Here is a 19,325-nt window from a genome sequence, read left to right as displayed (position 1 = left end):
TGTCCTTGTTCAATCTGTTTTTCCAAACCCATCACTTTCACTGGCTGATCGTGACCTATAATCTAATTCTGATCAGGGCCACCTCTTTTGAGAAGACTTCCTTGACTGCTCCTCAACCCTACTTCCACAGAGATTAAGCCAATTTTTATAAGCTTTTTCTAAGGCCCCTATTATCCTATGCTAGAGTTCCCTAGTAGCACATACAACCCTAGCACTCAGACAAATAGTTCTTTGTCTCCTTTCCTTCCCATAAAACCACAGTCTATGCAGTGTTTGTCCTTTAGCTTTCCTTATCATGAGAGCTGGCCCAGGATCCCAGCCTGGAGCTTAAGCAGAAGTGTCAGAGAATAAAGAATGGTTGCTGTTTCCCCTAGCTCCTGAGAAAACCAAACCTGTCAGGACTAGGAGTCTAAAGAGGCTATGAAGGTAGGCCCAGGACAATTACACAGTTAATTGGATCAATGGGGAGAGCCAAGCAGGATCATTCCATCCTCAGAGTAGGTTTTCTTGCTGAAGTTATCAACATTGATCCAATTATCAGGATAATTGCTTCAGCCACACAATAAACCAGGAAGACTCCATATGAGACAGCCAGCCAGAGTACCTCAGAGCTGGTTCTGGACTCCCTCAGCCAGGCATTGTCCTTCTCTGCAGGGTCGTCAGGGAAAATTTCCACAAACCTCATAACCCAGGCTTGGGATGTATTTCCTCCATCCTTCCCATAACCTTTCAACACAGTTTGCCTTGGGAAGCTGAGTCAAGTCTTTTCACTGCCTTCTTTTGCATATGTGTAGTTTTATTGTTGTTTGTTCTTCCTTCCTTCCTTCCTTCCTTCCTTCCTTCTTTCCTTCCTTCTTTCCTTTCTTTCTTTTTTTCTTTCTTTCTTTTTTTTCTTTTTCCCTTTCTTTCTTTCTTTCTTTGCTTCTTCCTTTTTTTCTCAGTCGTGAGGCCTGAACTCTGGGGCTGGGCACTGTTCCTCAGCTCTTCAGCTCAAGGCTAGCGCTCTACCACTCGAGCCACAGCACCACTTCCGGCTTTTTCTGCTTATGTGGTGCTGAGGAACCCAGCACCCCAGGCATCATGCATGTAAGGCAAGCACTCTACCACTGAGCCACCTCCCCTGACCCATATTGTTCTTTCACACATCATGTTTTCTCTCAGTATGGAGTAGAGTATTATAATTTGATCCCTGTATACTATGTGTAATGATCAGATCAGGATAATTAGCATTGTCATCACTTAGGACATGGTCCTTTCTGCGTGGAGGCATTAGAAGCCTTCAAACTAATTTCCCCTAGTTTCTCTGGATAATATAATTAATTATTTAAGACTTTATTGAACAGTACTACAGAATGTACCTACCATGTAGGGCTTTATTCATCTTCTTTTTTATCCCACATTTTTCCAGTTACTTCTATCCTACTGTGCTTCTATGAGATCAACTTTGTGATCATCCACAAATGAGGGAAAACATCTTTCTGCCCCTGCCTTATTTCACTTGACATAATGTCATTAAGTTCCCTCCATGCAACAAAGGGCAAGATTTCATTTTTCTAAAGCTTAGTAATATCCCATTATAATTGGTACCATGGTTTTGAGCCATTCCTTGTTGGCAGACTTCTTGGTTAGTTCCATCACTTGGATTACTGTATAGTAATGTTACAATAAACACAGGGTGCAGGTGTCTTTTTCATATAATTCACAGTCTTTGGATATATATATATATATATATATATGAACATATATATGTATGTGTATACATACACACACACACACACACACACACACACACACACACACACACACACACACACACACACACACACACATATCCCCAGTATTGGAAGTGCTGGGTCATGTGGTGGTTCTGTTTGATTTTAAGGCATTCCATAATGGCCATATTAGTTTACTGTACACTCCCCTTGGTGTACAAATATTCCCCTTTTCTCTCCAGCCTTACTATAGTGGCTCATCATTTGAGAAGTGTCAATACAGATTGTTTGCCCATTTTAAATACTATTCTTTAGACCATTTTTTTTGTTTCTGAGTCCCTTCTGTTCTTGCTAGATGAGTAGTTTGCAAATATTTTCTCCTATTCTTTAGTTTATCTCCTAGCACTTTTGTTTCTATTGTGCACATTCTTTGTTTGGTATAATCTCATTTTCTGGATTTGCTTTTGTTGCCAGTGGTATTCAGGTATTATAAAAAATCTTTTATCTTTATCTTAAAGATAAAGATAAGAAAATCTTGTGTTTTCTTCTATTAGCTTTATAGTTTGGGTTCTTATATTTAGGTTCTTGATTCATTTTAAGTTGGTTTTTTATTTTTTATAAAATATACTTTTATTATCCTTAAGTAGTTGCACAAAGGAATTTGCATCCAGCAAATCAGTTTAGAGTTGATTTTTGATGTGATAAGACTTATTTTTCATCCTCTGTAAATGTATATCCAATTTTTCTTGCACAACTTAGTATTATCCTTTCTAGAATATCTGGTCTTGAAGCCTTGTTGAAAAACAGTGAATGAACATGTGTGAGGTAATTTCTGGATTACTTTTATTCTGTTGCATTGGTCTATGTATCTGCTTTTATGCCACTCCTATGATATTCCGATTACAATAACTTTGCATTGTGCTTTGAAGTAAGGTATTGTGATGTTTCTAGCTTTTTTTTGGTTTTTGCTCAAGAATTCTTTGGCTATTCTGAATCCTTGGTGGCTCTATATGAACTGTGTGATTCCTTTTGAAGTTCAGTATCACTGGCATTTTGTAGAGAACCCACTGAATTTGTAGATTATTTTGGCTATTAAAAACAGCTTTAAATTATTAATTCTTCAAATCCATGAGCATAAAATTTTCTTAAATTTTTATTACAGACATTTTTTTCATTTCCTTGGTTAAATTTATCTCTAGGTGTTTTATTATTTTGTGCATATTGAGAATAGATTGCATTTGAAATTTCTTCTCCAATCTGTATATTTGGGGTATATAAAAATAAAAATGCTATTTGGTTCCACTAATACTGTAGTGGAATTTGTATATATACAAATTTGTATACGTGTGTGTGAGTGTGTGTGTGTGTGTGTGTGTGTGTGTGTGTGTGTGTGTGTGTGTGTGTGTGTGTGTGTGTATGTGTAGCAACCTCATCCAAAACTTGGGTGCTTTTTCTTTTTCTTGCCTGATTGCTCTAGCCTAGACTTCCTGTAGTATTTTGAATATGAATTGGATATACTGTTTAGTCCCAGACTTCAGAAGAAATACTTTGAGATTTTCCCTATTTAACATGATTGGCTATGGACTTGTCACATATGGCTGTTATTATGTTGAGTTATATTCCTTCTATATTTAATTTATCTGGGGATTATTTTTTTCTCACAGTCTTCTTTACAGGCTTTATCCCTGTCATGATGGTCTATACCTTCTAAAAATGACCTGAAAGTACAAAGGTGTGTGGGTGGTTGAATGCTTATCTGGATTTCTTTCTCTTTTTTTTTTTTGTATTTCTAGAGCCTGGAGTATAAGTGACATATAAGTAGTGACTATGATTTGTTAATAGTTATTCTTTGGAAGGACTTTCTACACTCCATTTCCTCTACTGCCTGTGCGCTCTTCTCCAACCAGGATGAGTGTCTTTCTTTCTTTCTTTCTTTCTTTCTTTCTTTCTTTCTTTCTTTCTTTCTTTCTTTCTTTCTTTCTTTCTTTCTTTCTTTCTTTCTCTTTCTTCCTTCCTTCCTTCTTTCCTTCCTTCCTTCCTTCCTTCCTTCCTTCCTTCCTTCCTTCCTTCCTTCCTTCCTTCCTTCCTCCCATCTTCCCTTCCTTCCTTCCTTTCTTTCCTAGGATAAGACACATTAATACCCACAAGACAGTATATTGGAAATGAACTTTACAACTTCGGGGGGGGAGTGAGGGAAGTAGGGGAGGGAAGGGGTAGTGGGAGAACAACAAGGGAGGAGGTAACCAATGCTCGACAAGAAATGTGCTCATTGCCTTACTCATGGAGCTGTAACCGCACTGTACAGCATCTTTACAATAAAATAAAATTTAAAAAAATGTTTAAAAAAGACACTCTTATTCTCTCAGCTTTGGCTTTAGTAACTTCATCCACAATATTGCCCTTCTCCGCCTCTCTCAAACTTGCTCACTACATCTGGCTGATTTTTCTCAGCTTTCAAGTTTCAGTCTCACTTCTGCTAGCATCCTCCCACCATTTCCTAGGCTCTGAGAATTCCACTTGGAGCTTACAGAGCACTCTGTGGTTCTGCAACCATTTCATCATGGTATCCTTACTGGGTATCCATGTCACCAACTGCAACACTTTAAAGGCAGCTTAGAGAGTATGATCATGACTTGAACCCAGCAACACACAAGCAGGCAAAAATAACACCTGCCTCTTTCAACATGAGCACGAGTAACTCAATATTTTCAGAATAACTAGGAAGATTGAGATAATGTAGTATTGATTATTGAAAACATTAATAATAGAAACACTGAAAAATCAGATTTGTACTATCTACCATGCATAATGAAATTGATTATAATTATATAATATAATACATGTAACTGAATAATATATATAACAAATATCATATGTAATATATGTAATTAAAATTCCAAACAGTATCTTTATGTAATTCATTCCTCCTACTTCATAGATGAGTAATTGAGATTCATAAAAGTTAAGGTACTTGTCCAAGATCACATAACTTGGAGGTTGTAGACTCAACTGTGGCTTTAAAGCACATTTTTTTTCATTTTGAATTTACTGGTGCCCTGAGGAATAAATGAAAATACATGAATCAACCCACTAGAGTAATTATGCTGAGAGGTCATGTTTTGTTGTTTTTGTCTGTGAACTAGCTGCATGAGTCCACTGACTCCAAAGCCCATGACTTTTCCAGACTCAGCAAACCTTGATGGATTACTGCAGCACAGAGATTAAAGACAAGGTCACAACCCTCAGAGAGCTCTCAATTCACCTGGGGAACGAGTCAGGCAAATAGACCCTTTGGTGAATAGAAGGAAGCAAGTATAAGGGCTGGGAGAACAGCAGTCCGATAATTCCGTGCTCTGGTGGAGCCTGCATTCTGGCTGAGAACCATTTGCATACAGCGTCCCTCTGTTCCTGAGGCCCTGCCCTGCTTCACCTGGCTCCTCTGTCCTATAGTACAGACACACCTACTTGCTCCGGCCCTCTCAGTTCAATGGGGAACCCTGCAACTACTCTGACAAGGAAGTGGAAGACTGTGTTACCAGTAGCCCATGCAGAGGTCAAGTGAGATGTGAAGGCTTTGTGTGTGCACAGACAGGTATGAACGGGCATAGGAATGGAAGGGGAAAGCTTGTGAAGGAAACCCTGGCACATGGTGATGGGGGCATGGACCATGTCGTGCTATTGGTCAGGGTATTGCAACAGGTCAGGAGGACTTTTATCCTCAAATGTCTCACCTTCTTTTATAGGCACTGTCACACAAATCATCCCTATCTCTACAGTCTAAGGAACTGAGACTCATGGAAGAGCAGCAGTGAGAAATTCACAAGTTCAGTTTTCATTCACTGACATCAAGAGAATTATTAGTCGTAGAATCAAAAGTTCTGACTAAGTCCTCTCCTTGACTTTGTGGCCTAGAAGTAACCATTTAACCTGTTTGAATTTTGAACTCCCTCGGTAGAAAATTCAAAGTGATATGAGTGCTTTACAAATTCATTAGAAGCATCCATGACATAATGGGTCTGAAAGCCAGGTGGGGTTCTGTTTGGCCTCTCGGAGCCTAGGATTCAATACAATGTGACAAACTAAAACAGTGAACTAATGTGACTAGTATTACCTTTGACAAATCTTTGGCTATGTGCCCCTGTCATTTGTTTATGCATTACCAAGTCCAGAATAATAGTCAATAGAAATGATTGATCATCAAAAGGAAAAGAAGAAAATAAGAAGATTTGAACAGACAGAAAATGGAAAAGGCACACAAATGAGTAATTACACACTACACAACTAAGTAAACACATGTTGTTCCAATTAATTCATTTAGCTGAAGCAAGGGAATATATGCTTCTTTTTCTTTTCAAGACTCTTGCAAAAATAAGGATACTTTGACCTAAATTATCTAGATGGGAACTTGCAATTCTCCACATTCACTATACCCTTGTGGATTGTGCACTGGGACCTTTCAAAAAAGAGATAGGGATTTGTAGAGCAATTTCTAGGGCTTATTGCAAATGTGAAATCCTATCCAATAAATCTGAGAGACTTTTTTACAGTGTATCCATGGGCTCATTATGGCCAGTGTTCCATGATTCTGGCCCGAGCCATAATGGTTATTCATGCAGGCTTTCGTTTAAATGCCTTGTAAGAAACATTTGGAGAGCAGATTGCTATTTTTCTGCCTTTTACATCCTAAGAACATTGGTTAAAAATGACCTGATACATCTAAGGAAGTAGGGACACCTCTCGTATGGGCTTTATGCCCTAATAACATGCAAATAAGAACGGGAAGTCAAGTGAGTGGGGAAACAGAGCAAAAGTTGCACAACTGGCCCTGGTGCTGAAGATCAGTGGGCATTGGGGGAAAGGATTTACAATTAGACCTTTTAAAGTTAACACTCCTGCCACAAACATTTATTGGCAATGTGAGCTTGACCTTCAAAAAACATTCACCATAGCAATGATAATAATGGGTTCACAGTACTTCCCATGAGTCAGTACTATTTTATTTACACACTCAAGTCACTGTGGCCATGTGGGGTGGGTATGGCGACTTGTCCGTGAGGGATGAGAGAGAACACTGAGGCTGGGGAGCAGGGAAACACATACCAGGTGCCTCAGCTCTTACTGGGTGACCCACCTGTTCCCAGCCTCTGGGGAAGAAATGTAGCTGCCCTCCCATCCTAGAGATTGGTTGTGGTTTATCATTAGGCATTTTGCCTTTCCCTGCCTACAGACTGGTTCCAATTAATCTCTCCCCAAAGTGCTTTTAGGAAGACAACTCTAGTCTTTTGGGGGAGCCGTTGACTAAAAGAGAATAAAACGCCAATGCCATTACCAATCTCTCCTGGTACAGGAGGACTAATCAAAACAGGCATTAATACCCAGCAACATGTCTGTCCCCCAGTGGTGTATACGCAGCCTTGTTACTATGTGTGTTTGGGAGGGAGGGTGGATGGACAACTCCCTTTCTCCATCCCAGGGAGGTGCATCAATCGCAGACTCCTTTGCAATGGGGACAATGACTGTGGAGACCAGTCTGACGAGGCAAACTGTAAAAGGATTTATAAAAAATGCCAGCGGGAAATGGACCAATATTGGGCAATCGGCACTCTGGCAAGTGGGTGAGTTACTGTCCTTCTGGTGGATGGCTGGAAAGGCATCACATTAAATGGGGTCCCAGAGAATGTACAAAGTAGACTGAAACTGAAATGAGCAATTCCTCACTTTCTTTTCTGAATAAAAATAAATGTAGGGCTAGGAAGGTGGCTCAGTGGTAGAGTATTTGCCTTGCATGCATGAGACCCTGGGTTCAATTCCTCAGCACCACATAAGCAAAAAAAGCCAGAAGTGGTGCTGTGGCTCAAGTGGTAGAGTGCTAGCCTTGAGCTGAAGAGCTGAGGGACAGTGCTCAGCCCGAGTTCAGGCCCCACAACCACCACCACCACCAACAACAACAACAAAAATGTAGCTTTAGTATAATTGAGTGCTTCTGGCTGCACTTCAGGGCAGTTCTAAGTCATTCCAAAAGTGTGTGCCAGGGTCATGCATGTGTGACAGGAGGGCAGCCTGTCACCCAGGCTCAGCTCTGTACGTGGCAACCACGGAAGCTGCTATGAGCGCTTTTATCTTTATACCTACAAGATGGCTGCTGGGAGCTTTCTTGGCACTGTACTTGAAACTTCCTGAGATCTTTCACTGGAGGTTATATCTATCTTTGTTTTATAATACCCCAGCATCTCACTGAGTTGCAGAAGGGGTTCCTAAGTGGTTAGCACAAGGTAGGTTATAATCGATCTGTTTCAAGCCTTTGGGAAAATTTTGGCCCTGGTCCAACCATCTAGTGAGATCCAAGGAGCATTATCAGATGAGCACTCACCCTACTTCTCATTCACCTTATGTGTTGCCACACTATGGCTTCTCAGCCTACAAGCAGTGGAACAAGAGGAAACACCTCTATGTGCCACAAGAACCTTTGTAAATGATGTAGTTGGAAAGGAACTTGGTGGCTCTGAAGGCTCTGAATAGAATTCACCTGCCTAAACAAATCAGATGTCCATCTTTCAGAGTTAACATCAGAATCTCTTCACTTGGAAATGGGAGGCTAGTCTTAGGACTTCCTTTTCAGGTAATTATAACCCCTACCTTCCAGATAAAGAAACTGAGTGCCTAAATAATTAAGTGAACCCCCATGGTCTTCCAGCTCCAGGGCAGTAGAGTGGACATTTGAAGCCAGCAGTGGAGTTCGATCTGACTCGGTAGGACAGGCAACACCTGGAAGGAGCAGAGCAGACTGAGTAGCAAAGGCTGGGGACTGGGATGATTAGCAGGTGTGTTAGGAATGACAGGAAATGAAGCTGATGAGCTGGTGTAAACCAGATACCAAGGGCCTTGCATCTGAGCCCACAGGTTTTTCTGTTTTATTCCATGGGCTCTGCCAACTGAGATTTGAAGAGAGCCAACTTTTTCAACTCTTTTTCTGCCTTCCTTACAGGATAAACCTATTCACAAACAGTCTGGAGGGTCCAGTCCTGGACCACAGGTATTATGCTGGTGGATGTTCCCCCCATTACATCCTGAACACGAGGTTTAGGAAGCCATACAATGTGGACAGCTATACCCCACAGGTAAGGGAAAGCTAGGTAGCCACTGCAGGGCATTAAGCGGACCCTGGACAGAGACTCTATGTCCAGCTAGCTGTGTTGTGACATGCACACATCACTGCATTTGAGCTTCAGGGTTTTCATGTGCAAAGTTGGCATGTCCTTCTTCAAAACCCAATGTTGAGGACAACAGGTGACACACAGGAACAGCAGCAGGGTAGGGAGGGGTCTGCAGTTGCAGTAATGCTGTAACAATAATAGCAACAGCCTCGCTGAAGAGCAAAGTCAGCTTAGGATTGGGAGTTGTACACTCTCAGCACCTCATCCACCTGCCATCTATGTCATTCTAAGTTCTGGGCCTCTGGTTTCCTGGCTTCAGATTGGGAGTTAGAAAGGTTCTACTTGCAGGAAGAAGGTTAATACCGCCTGATGAAAAGGTGAGCCCTCAGTCCATGTCAACTGTTATTATTATCGCTAAGTCCTTGCCAATCAAACTCAACGTTGCTGTAAGCATTTCAAGTTAGAAACTGCTGAACTACTGCTGAAATCACATAAACTGTGGGTAGAGTTTACACGGCACAGATGACCCCGGACAGGTCACTTCAGGGCCACTGAGGCTGTCCCCTTGGAAGTCCCCCTCCACAAGAATGTTGGACACTGGCTTTTAAGCCAATGACTCCTTGGCAAGTGGATGAAACAATTAAGTCCCTTCTATCTCCTCCCATGATGCCTTGCACCTTCCTCCTCAGTCACCAGCTCTCTCTGCACGGCCTCCTCATTGGCTTGTCTGGCATCAGATCCATTCCTTCCAAGCCAACCACTGTGCTTCCCAGAATGGTCTTTCCGAAGGTCTCTTCCCTGAGTTGGCTTTCCTTTGCCTTAAGCCAAACCAAAGCAAGTGATTCAAAAGCCCCTATATTTTGGTTCCAGAACATTCCCCTACAATGCCTGTTTGTTTCTCTTGTTCTTACACAACTTTTAACTCAACCACTCATACATCCTCAAAGCTCCTAGCCTTCTTCTGCATCTTGGCTTAGGTTAAACAATGCTCCTACAAGGTCCCCATCCCTACCCCTGCACTTCTGCTGGTTGAGATCAAAATCATGCTCCAACCTCAGAATGTCAACCACACCATTGGATTGGTTGGTTTCTCCTGCGGGGTGATGAATCCTGAGGTGGGGATACAAATTAGCCCTGATTTTTCTATATCCAGAATATATTTATCTAGTCCGGGTCTGGTACACAGCAAGAGTACAGTGAGTGTCTGATGACATGTACTGAATTAACTTCAGCCAAAGGAAATAAAACCATATTCTTCTTTTCTTCCCTTAGACCCAAGGCAAATATGAATTTACATTCATGGAATATGAATCATACTCAGATTTCGAGCACAATGTCACAAAACAAATGACTAGCAAGTCCAGTTTCAGCTTTGGTTTGAAAATACCCAAAATATTTGAATTTGGCATTGAAGAAGCAAGCAATGCAGGCAAGCATTATATTAGCAGAATCAAACGATTCTCTCATACTGTAAGTACACTTTTGTTGTTTTACATATATGTTGCATATATTCACATATATATGTATGTATACATGTATATTATTGCCAAAGATGTGTCAGTATTCCACATTACTCCTAATATTAACATCCATGAAGTTTCTGTTGCCTTGAAAATCCTTTCATAAAAATGACTTTGATCTTAGCTGGGCACTGGTGGCTCATACCTGCAATCCTAGCTACTTAGAAGGTTGAGAATTGAGGAACATTATTTGAAGCCAGCCTGGGCAGGAAAGTCCATGATACTCTTATCTCTAATAAACTACCGAAAAGGCCAGAAATGGAGCTGTGGCTCAATTGGTAGAGTACTAGCTTGAGTAAAAGATGCTCAGGGACAGGACCCAGGTCCTGAGTTCAAGCCTAAGAACCAGCACACATGCACGTGTGCTTATACGCATGTGCACATGCGTGCACACACACACACACACACACACACACATACACACACACATTTACAGCCAGGTGCTTGTAGCTCACACCTGTAATCATAGCTATTCAAGAGACTCAGATCTGAGGACTGCAGTTCAGAGCCAGCTCAGGCAGGGAAGTCCATGAGGCTCTTACTTCCAATTAACTACCAGAAAGCCTGAAGATGACCTATGGCTCAAACTAGTAGAGTACTTGAACAAAAGAGCTCAGGGTTAACATTCAGGTCTTGAGTTCAAGCCCCATAACCAACAACAACAAGAAAATTATCTTGGTCTTATAGTAACTTACTTTTCAGTAAAGCCCAATCAAAGACAAACATCTATAATTTTGGGGGGGGGAGGGGTCCGGTCATGGGGCCTGAACTCTGGGCCTGGGTGCTGTCCCTCAGCTCTTCAGCTCAAGGCTAGTGCTCTACCACTTGAGCCACAGCACCACTCCCGGCTTTTTTCTTTTTGCTTATGTGGTGCTGAGGAATAGAACCCAGGGCCTCATGCATGCAAGGCATGCATGCGCTCTACCACTGAGCCACCTTCCCAGCCCTGTAATTATTTTCTTCTGTCTTTTTTAAAACACGTCTTTCTTTTTGTCTTTCCCTGAGCATTAAGATATAACTTTCACAGGCCAAAATACATCTCTGAAAATGTTTCAGATCATTGCAATGTGACTTTTGTCTCAGACACGTCTTCAGACTGTCACTTAAGAGCTCTGTTCTGACTTCTTGAGGCATTTTGGTGGCACAACATTGCTGTCTGCTTTCCGCTACTTATCAGATTTCCCCCTGGATTTGACATCAAGGTCTGTTCTTTCTTTACTTCGTAGCCATTGTCTCTCCTTCTTACTGTACTGTCACCTTGCACTCTCCTCTTCTTTCCAGATGGCCCTTCATCACAGCCCTCTTTCTGATGACCTCCTGGGATGCCCTGTACACTTTTCTTAGCCCACCTGAATGCCTTGCACATACTCCAAAACAATTTCTTCCTCCTAAATTTCCAATCTACGTTGATAACATCCTTTCCCCTTTAGCTTTTCCAGTCTAAAAGTTCCACAATTCTATTTGGTTCTCTTCTGCTTTGTCTCCACATGTTGCCCATCTAATTCTTCAGTATTATACTCTTTGTCTCTGTCTCTGTCTCTTTGATTCTGGAGCTTGAACTCTTGGTCTGGATGCTGTCCCTGGGGTCCTTGTGCTCAAGGCTAGTGCTCTACCACTTGAGCCACAGTGCCATTTCCAGCTTTTTTCTGTGATTAATTGGAGATGAGAATCTCGTGGACTTTCCTGCCCAGGCTGGCTTTGAACCAAAATTCTCAGATCTCAGCTTCCTGAGTAGCTAGTATTGTAGGCATTAGCCACTGGTGCCTGTCTCTCTCTTTCTCTCTCCCTCTCTCTCTCAACCCTAATTCCTATTATATCTAATTATATATATATATCTATAATTATATATATATATATCTATAATTATATCTAATTATATATATTATATATATATTATATCTAATTCCTATTATATCTAATTATCCATTCATCTATTGCTTTGCCCTACTAAATGGCCTCCCTGTCACCCAACTTTACCGTTCACTTATGTGTGCTGCCAGAGATGCATGTCCAATATAAATGTCATTAGTTCCCTTCTTCCCAGAGGTTAAAGATCAAAGCCCAAGATTGAAAGAGGAGAAAGAGGAGAAACTGGGGTGGGATATCAACAGGATATCATGTCCAAGAGGCAGATGAAGGGCAAATCTGCAGAACCCTGAATTCCAGACTGAAGAAGTTGCATTTGATTTTCTAGCCACTAAGAAGTTCATTGCTGGAAAGAAGCAATAGAAAATTAATCAGAAGCAGATACAGAAGAAATCAAGCTTAAAGTCTACAATGACTCATATGAGGACAAAGAAATGGTAGGGGTCTCAGAAAGGCCCTTCATGCTGAAGCACTAGGCAGCAGGAAAAGAGCAGTCGGCATTAATTAGCCTATAATGATTTTTGCTCCTCTCACCTCATCTTCTACGCTGTCAGGTTCTGGGGGCAGATGCTGTTTCCATCATCCTTAGATAAGACTGAAACTTTGTAAGTGCCCAGTACTGAACCTTAGCAATGAAGCCTAGGACTAACTGAAAGAAACTTACTTTGGTAGGAGAAAGAAACTTTCTCCCTTCTCTCCACACCCCTACCTCACCTTACTGATTTAAATGATTCTAACATCGTGCTTGGCATTGCACTAAACCTAAAGGCAAATGTCACCTGATTCTTTCCTTGCATTCAAACTTACTTTTTTACTTTTTCAATTGTGCCCATTTACAGGGGACAGTGTGATAATTTGATACAAGTATATAAGGTAGAATGATGAAATCAGAATGATTAGCCTTTCTGTCTCTTTAAACAATCTTTCCTCATGTTCAGTACCTCTAAACTTTTATGGTTCTTTAAAAAACATATAATAAATTGTTCTGGCCATCATGTTCACAGTCTGGTAATAAAGACACATACAGGTAAGCAGAAAAGCTATTTGCTATTGATTGTTATGTAGCCATGTCACATGCCTAAAGGAAATATGAATGAAGAACAATGTCTTCTTGTACAACTGGGCCAAGCAGGGCTGGTAAGTCCTGTGTGTAGCAGAAAAGGGAAGGAAGAACTTTTCAGGTGGAAAAAACATTTCTCAAGAGAAACTCAGAGCCGGGCGCTGGTGGCTCACACCTGTAATCCTAGCTACTCAGGAGGCTGAGATCTGAGGATCGCAGTTCAAAGCCAGCCTGGGCACGAGAGACCGTGAGACTCCTATCTCCAATAAACCACCAGAAAACCGGAAGTGGCGCTGTAGCTCAAGTGGTAGAGCGCTCGCCTTGAGCTGAAGAGCTGAGGGACAGCGCCCAGGCCCAGAGTTCAAGCCCCACGACCGACAAAAAAAAAAAAAAAGAGAGAGAAACTCAGGTCTGTAGAAGCAGTACAAAGTTGGATGGATACTGATATATAGGATGGCTGGAGGGAAAGACAACACAAGGAAAAGAAGACTTCACGGATGTTGAGGCTAATGTCAGAGTTACTGGGACAGTTTGAGAAAGTCATATGTCAAAGTAAGAATTGGCTTCATTGTAGAGGCAATATTAAGCCTATTCTTGCTGGTCCCTTCAACACCACCATCAAGAGGCCTAGGAAGCATCTCATAATTCTATCCGAGTGTTTGGATGTCCATCGTGTTGGCACATGGAAAGCAGGCTAAAGATGCAGGGAGAGCAGTGAGAAGCTTTTATAATGAAAGGTTGATATTATTTATCCAAATAAATTTCAGGAAATGAAACCAAAAGGTTTTATTTTCTTTGCTGCTGTTTTTGTTTTCTTTTACTTTTGTCTTGTTTATTTGTTTATCTGTCTTTGAGAGGGACAACGTGTGAATAAATGCAGCAGCGGTGCTCACTAGACACTATGTTGAAAATGAACTATATAATTTGTGGTGGGGTTGGGAGGGAAAAATTAGGAGCGAGCAAAGGAAGAGGTGACATTGTTCAACAAGATATACACTATTTACCTGAGTTATATAACTGAAAGGAGAAGTAAGTAAAAAGTCAGAAAGAGCTTCTCCAAAGAATAATGGTATTTATCTAAGAATTACAGGGCACAGCACTAGAATTGAACATGTCCTCATACACATTGCAGGAGGACTCAGAAAAGTTGAGTTAAAGGAAAGCATATAAAGGCAAAAAGTAAGGAAGGATGGCACATTTTAAGACAAAAGTTGTTGGCCACAAGGGTTATCAACAACACAGGTTGCATCAGGCTGAAATCAGACAAACAAACATAAGTCCCTGGGAAAGTATCCTTGAAGAAGTGTGTGTGTGTGTGTGTGTGTGTGTGTGTGTGTGTGTGTGTGTGTGTGTGTGTGTGTGTGTGTGTGTGTGTGTGTAGGGTTGTAATTATCTTCATCTAAGGTTGTGATTCTGGCAGTGTGTGTATGTGTGTGTGTATGTGTGTGCATGTGTACTGTGTGCGTGTGATTATTCCTCTTATCAGATGGTCATATGTGAGAACCCTTTCATTGAAACTACCAGCTTCATATATGTTCAGTTATTTGTCTGTGCAGACAGACAAATAGTCTCCATTTTAATTCTGACAATCTTCACACTAAGAAGATGGGATACAACCAAAAATGATTTGGCAAATTGAACCCAGTATCTGGCGACTCCTTAGATAGGAAGGGTAAAGGAGAAGGAAGAATTGTGTGTCACTGGGAAAAACTGGATAAAAGCAACCCAGGTGTCAAATGGCAGCCCGAGTGACAAGTCTGAGGGCATTATAGAGCTGAAGGCTTTTGGATCTCACAGATGGGTACCACCCTCTCCTCTTTTCTTCAGCCTGCATCTCAGTATAGAGTGCCACCTCACATGGCAGTAATGCCTCTCTAATACTTTACCTGCTTATGTTTGCTTATAGTTCACCTGGCATCATGAACTTCCAGGACTCCTAGTCTATACCATAGCTTAGAGAGACATGAAACTTTCTCTAAAAAGTACCAACTGGTAAACATTTTTAAACATTTGTTAGAATCTATGGTCTTCATGGCAATTATTCAGCTCTGCTTCTATAGCGTGACTGCTTCAATAGTGTAGACAGCTGCACAGCAGACTTAATGCTCAGGTTGATCCTGCCATGTGCCGCCTGGTCTAATCTTATTAAAGCACCTCCTTCTTAAGTGGTTTTTCTTCATAGGTTATACAAGACATGGACAAACAGGTTGTGTTTTACAAGTTAGCAAATCCTGCTCTCTTCCTGTGCACCCCTGTGCACCCTGACTTCCCTGTTTCAAACTATCTTCCCTGTCCTTATTTGTTATTACCTTCAAGCACTTCCAAACCAAAAGAGATGTTGGAAGATTTATGAGACTTGGAAGCTTATCAAAGAGACCTTCTACCCTCAGATATCCTAAAGGGATCATAAGAATGATGACCCCCCCTGGCCAAGAACATCGGGTGGTATTTGTAAAGTTCATCTTCTCCTTTCAGATTCCTAACTCTAAAGGTCTGATTTTCCCATGTTGGTATTTCATTTAGAAAAGCAAGTTTCTGCATGCACGCTCTGACCTTGAAGTAGCACATTACAAGCTGAAGCCTAGAAGCCTCATGCTCCATTACGAATTCCTTCAGAGAGTCAAGCAGCTGCCCCTGGAGTACAGCTACGGGGAGTACAGAGATCTCCTCCGAGACTTTGGGACTCACTACATCACGGAGGCTGTGCTTGGGGGCATTTATGAATATACACTCATTATGAACAAAGAAGCCATGGAGAGAGCAGGTGCATTGCCCAAGGGACTGTGGCTTTCATGATGGGACTCCCGGGAAGGATTGGTTGATGAGCAAAGTCTTCTGCAAGAGTTGGGGAAAGAGACATAAATTGTGTTTTTAATTTTCCTTCTGTCAACATGGCTACAATTTCACAGTTACATTGGAAGACTCCTCCTCTTCCTCCTCTTCCTCCTCCTCCTCCTGTGCTCCTCCTCCTTACCCACTTCCTCTTCTTCCTCCTCCTTCTGGCTTGTATCAGTTTCCCCAGGTTAACCTTCTATATGGGTTATCCTCTTTTTCTATAACTAATCTTTCTCAATAATCATACCCCACCGTGGCTTTAACCACCAACATTCCAATAGCTTGTAACTTACTTAACCATCCTGAATCTCTTTCTGGCACCCTGTATCTTATGTTCAAATACTTCTTTCATGTCTGCATTTTCCTATTTAACCAATATCATAGACTTATCAGGCAACCAAAGAGATCTTTTAATTTTCTTTCCAAGATATATTTCTTTTTATAGTCATCCACATCTTGAAAAACTCTACTATCCAACCAGTGGCTCAAAACAAATACCACAGGGTCAATCTCAATTATTTTTCTTTCCTTCCAATCTATTAGCAAGTTCCATCAGCTCAATCTCCAGATTATGTTTTCCTTTTTTTTCCTATTATTACCATGGCCTTACCTTGTGACCAGTGTTTTACATTTAGAATTTTTTGTGAATGTGAATTATGAGCAAATCTCAGAAGAGGTGGTTGCTGATTAGTTTAGAACTTCTGCATTTCTAATAAGCTTGAAGATGATGCTGGTGCTGCCAGCCTAGAAAGCAGACTTTCTATAACAAAGTCTCAGATTATTATAGTCTCTGGACTACACCCAATATTCAATACCCAATCTTCCTCTCTAATTGCTTTTCACACACACACACACACACACACACACACACACACACACACACACAAGAACTCTCTAATTGTCTTCTAGGGTTGAACCATGCTTGCCAATCCATTATTTTTTCTTATGATGGACACTTTTCCAGTTCCATGCTACTCTAGGTCACAGAGAGTATAGGGACAGAGTGTCAGGGCTGGTGTAAGAGTAGATAATGGAAATTTATGTCAGTGTGAACTCAATCTTCTAATGATCTGGGAAATCTTCACCCATAAGAGTAATGACAAAGTGCTCTCTGTGATTCCTAAAGCTGCTTCCCACAAAGCTCTCTGGGATCACATAACCCAGGGGAATGTAGAACTGATCCCCTTCTTAGACTTTCCCCAGCAACTGCAAAAAGTAAAATGCCCACTCTGACTCTTTTCCACTGCCTCATTTGTTCCACTTACATGACCACAACAGCTTTTTCTCTTAATGTCCCATGGGACTTGTGTTTGGGAAAACATGATCTACAGAAATCCTGCTAGAAGTCCTCATAGTCAGTGTTTCTCCTCTCTCCCTGCTCAAGTCTCAAAGTGTTACAGAAAGGTGTCCACAAATCACATGTGAACTCTAGCAAGACCAGGGGAGGAGGATCCCTTGGGGAGAACTAGGAGGGGAACTAAATGGGACATGGTCCTGATATGAGGAAAAGATAGCAAATTGGCCTCTTTTATTTACTGGATATAACAAATACTTTGTATTTATTACTTCACTTCATTAATAATAAGCCCCCTCTGCCTTATCAAAGATGAGAGGAGTATGTCCTGGGATGGTGGGCAGGTTGTAGCAGGCATTGTATTTTCTAAATCAAAAACCTAGAAGTCTGACAAAAAATTCAATTTTTAGAGAATAACTATTTCTTCCTCCCTCTTTGAAGGCAGTAGAAGTCCCCAAAGTTTCCTGGGAGGAAACTGGCACAGATAGTAGGGGTGGGTCTCTGTGAGGTTTCTGCTCTGGTGCCAGTGGCTACCTGTAATTTTGGTTATTTTCTTTGAACGTTAGTTCCCATGACATCCAAGGAATGGGTAGTGTCTCTCATAGGAAAGGGGACAGGACACATGATCTTGTAGTCATGGATCTGTTTTCTTCCTTCCTTCAGATTATTCACTTAACAACATATGGGCCTGTGCCAAGAATGATTTTCAGATTGGTGGTGCCATTAAAAATGTTTATGTCCAGCTGGGTGTGTCAGAAAAGCTTTGCGGAGACATTCTGAATGAAATCAAAGGTGAGAGACGGGACAAGTGACTTCTGCATTTACAACCTTTCTTTTCCTAGTACTCCTGATTACAGTCTTTCTCTAAGGTGAGCTCTGTGTATTTCAAGACATTCTGATGAAAATAGTAGGGCATCCAATAAAAATAACCCTACAAAAAAGGAGTGAGACTATATGCTTACCCTCCCAATGCATGAGCTAGGCAAAAACCGAAAGCGGCAATGAGCCAGGTACAGGCTTATCGTCTTAGCTACTCAGGAGACTGAGCTGAGAATCATGGGTGTGAAGCCAGCCCAGGCAGGAAAGTCTGTGAAATTCTTACCTCCAGTTAACCACCAAAAACTCGAAGCAGGGCAGTGGCTCAAATGGTAAAGTATTAACTTTGATGAAAAAGGAAACTCAGTGACAATGCCCAGGCCCTTAGTTCAAGCTCCAGAACTCACATAAAAACAAAAAGAGAGAACAATGATAGAGCCATATCCAGGAACATCAGCTCAGGCTTCTCAGGAGAAGGAATATATGAACTACAACTTGAAGATTAATAACCTAGTGGAAAATCACCTGCTGATTTTGTTCTGCTCTGGGGGCTTTCTTTCCTTCCTTCCTTCCTTCCTTCTTTCCTTCCTTCCTTCCTTCCTTCCTTCCTTCCTTCCTTCCTTCATTCCTTCCTTCCTTCCTTCCTTCCTTCTTCTCTCTTTCTTTCCTTCTTTCGTTTTCTTTCCTTCTTTCTTGTTTCTTTATCTCTCTTTCCTTCCTTCTTTTCCTCTCTTTCTTTCTTTTTCTTTTTCTTTCTAAGTTAACTATCATCTGATCATTAATGTATTAACTATCTGCTTTCTGTCATCTATCTACCTATCTGTCTATCAATTCACTGTATGTCTTATCTCTACCTATTTTCCATACACTGTGCCAATCAATGACTGCCACTTAAAGATGCACAAAATGAACCTCCTGTCCTTGGCCTGCATGAAAGATGTTACCTATGGCTAGAGCATGCTTCCCTTTTGCTCTGTGTGCTATGACTTCCTTGCAATCTGCAATGTTTGTTGTTCTCTGATGTCTCACAGGCAAGATTGTTGGTAGGGATACAACAATAAAGCCCAG

At 41.3% G+C, this 19,325-nt stretch overlaps 1 protein-coding gene across 1 annotated transcript in view; it reads left to right on the top strand.

Moving 5' to 3' along the window:
* Window positions 1-19,325, top strand: part of C8b (complement C8 beta chain) — a 40,674-nt gene that overhangs the window by 7,549 nt on the left and 13,800 nt on the right. The window contains exons 3-8 of the mRNA XM_069987142.1: window positions 5,163-5,304; window positions 7,186-7,327; window positions 8,698-8,830; window positions 10,139-10,336; window positions 15,836-16,076; window positions 18,105-18,233. Coding sequence (XP_069843243.1) covers window positions 5,163-5,304; window positions 7,186-7,327; window positions 8,698-8,830; window positions 10,139-10,336; window positions 15,836-16,076; window positions 18,105-18,233 — 985 coding nt within the window. The remainder of the gene's footprint in view (window positions 1-5,162; window positions 5,305-7,185; window positions 7,328-8,697; window positions 8,831-10,138; window positions 10,337-15,835; window positions 16,077-18,104; window positions 18,234-19,325) is intronic.

Source organism: Dipodomys merriami, unplaced genomic scaffold, assembly GCF_024711535.1.
Source record: "Dipodomys merriami isolate MVZ:Mamm:240054 unplaced genomic scaffold, mDipMer1.0.p SCAF_34, whole genome shotgun sequence".
NCBI lineage: Eukaryota > Metazoa > Chordata > Mammalia > Rodentia > Heteromyidae > Dipodomys > Dipodomys merriami.
This window is presented reverse-complemented; position numbering and strand designations above follow the sequence as displayed.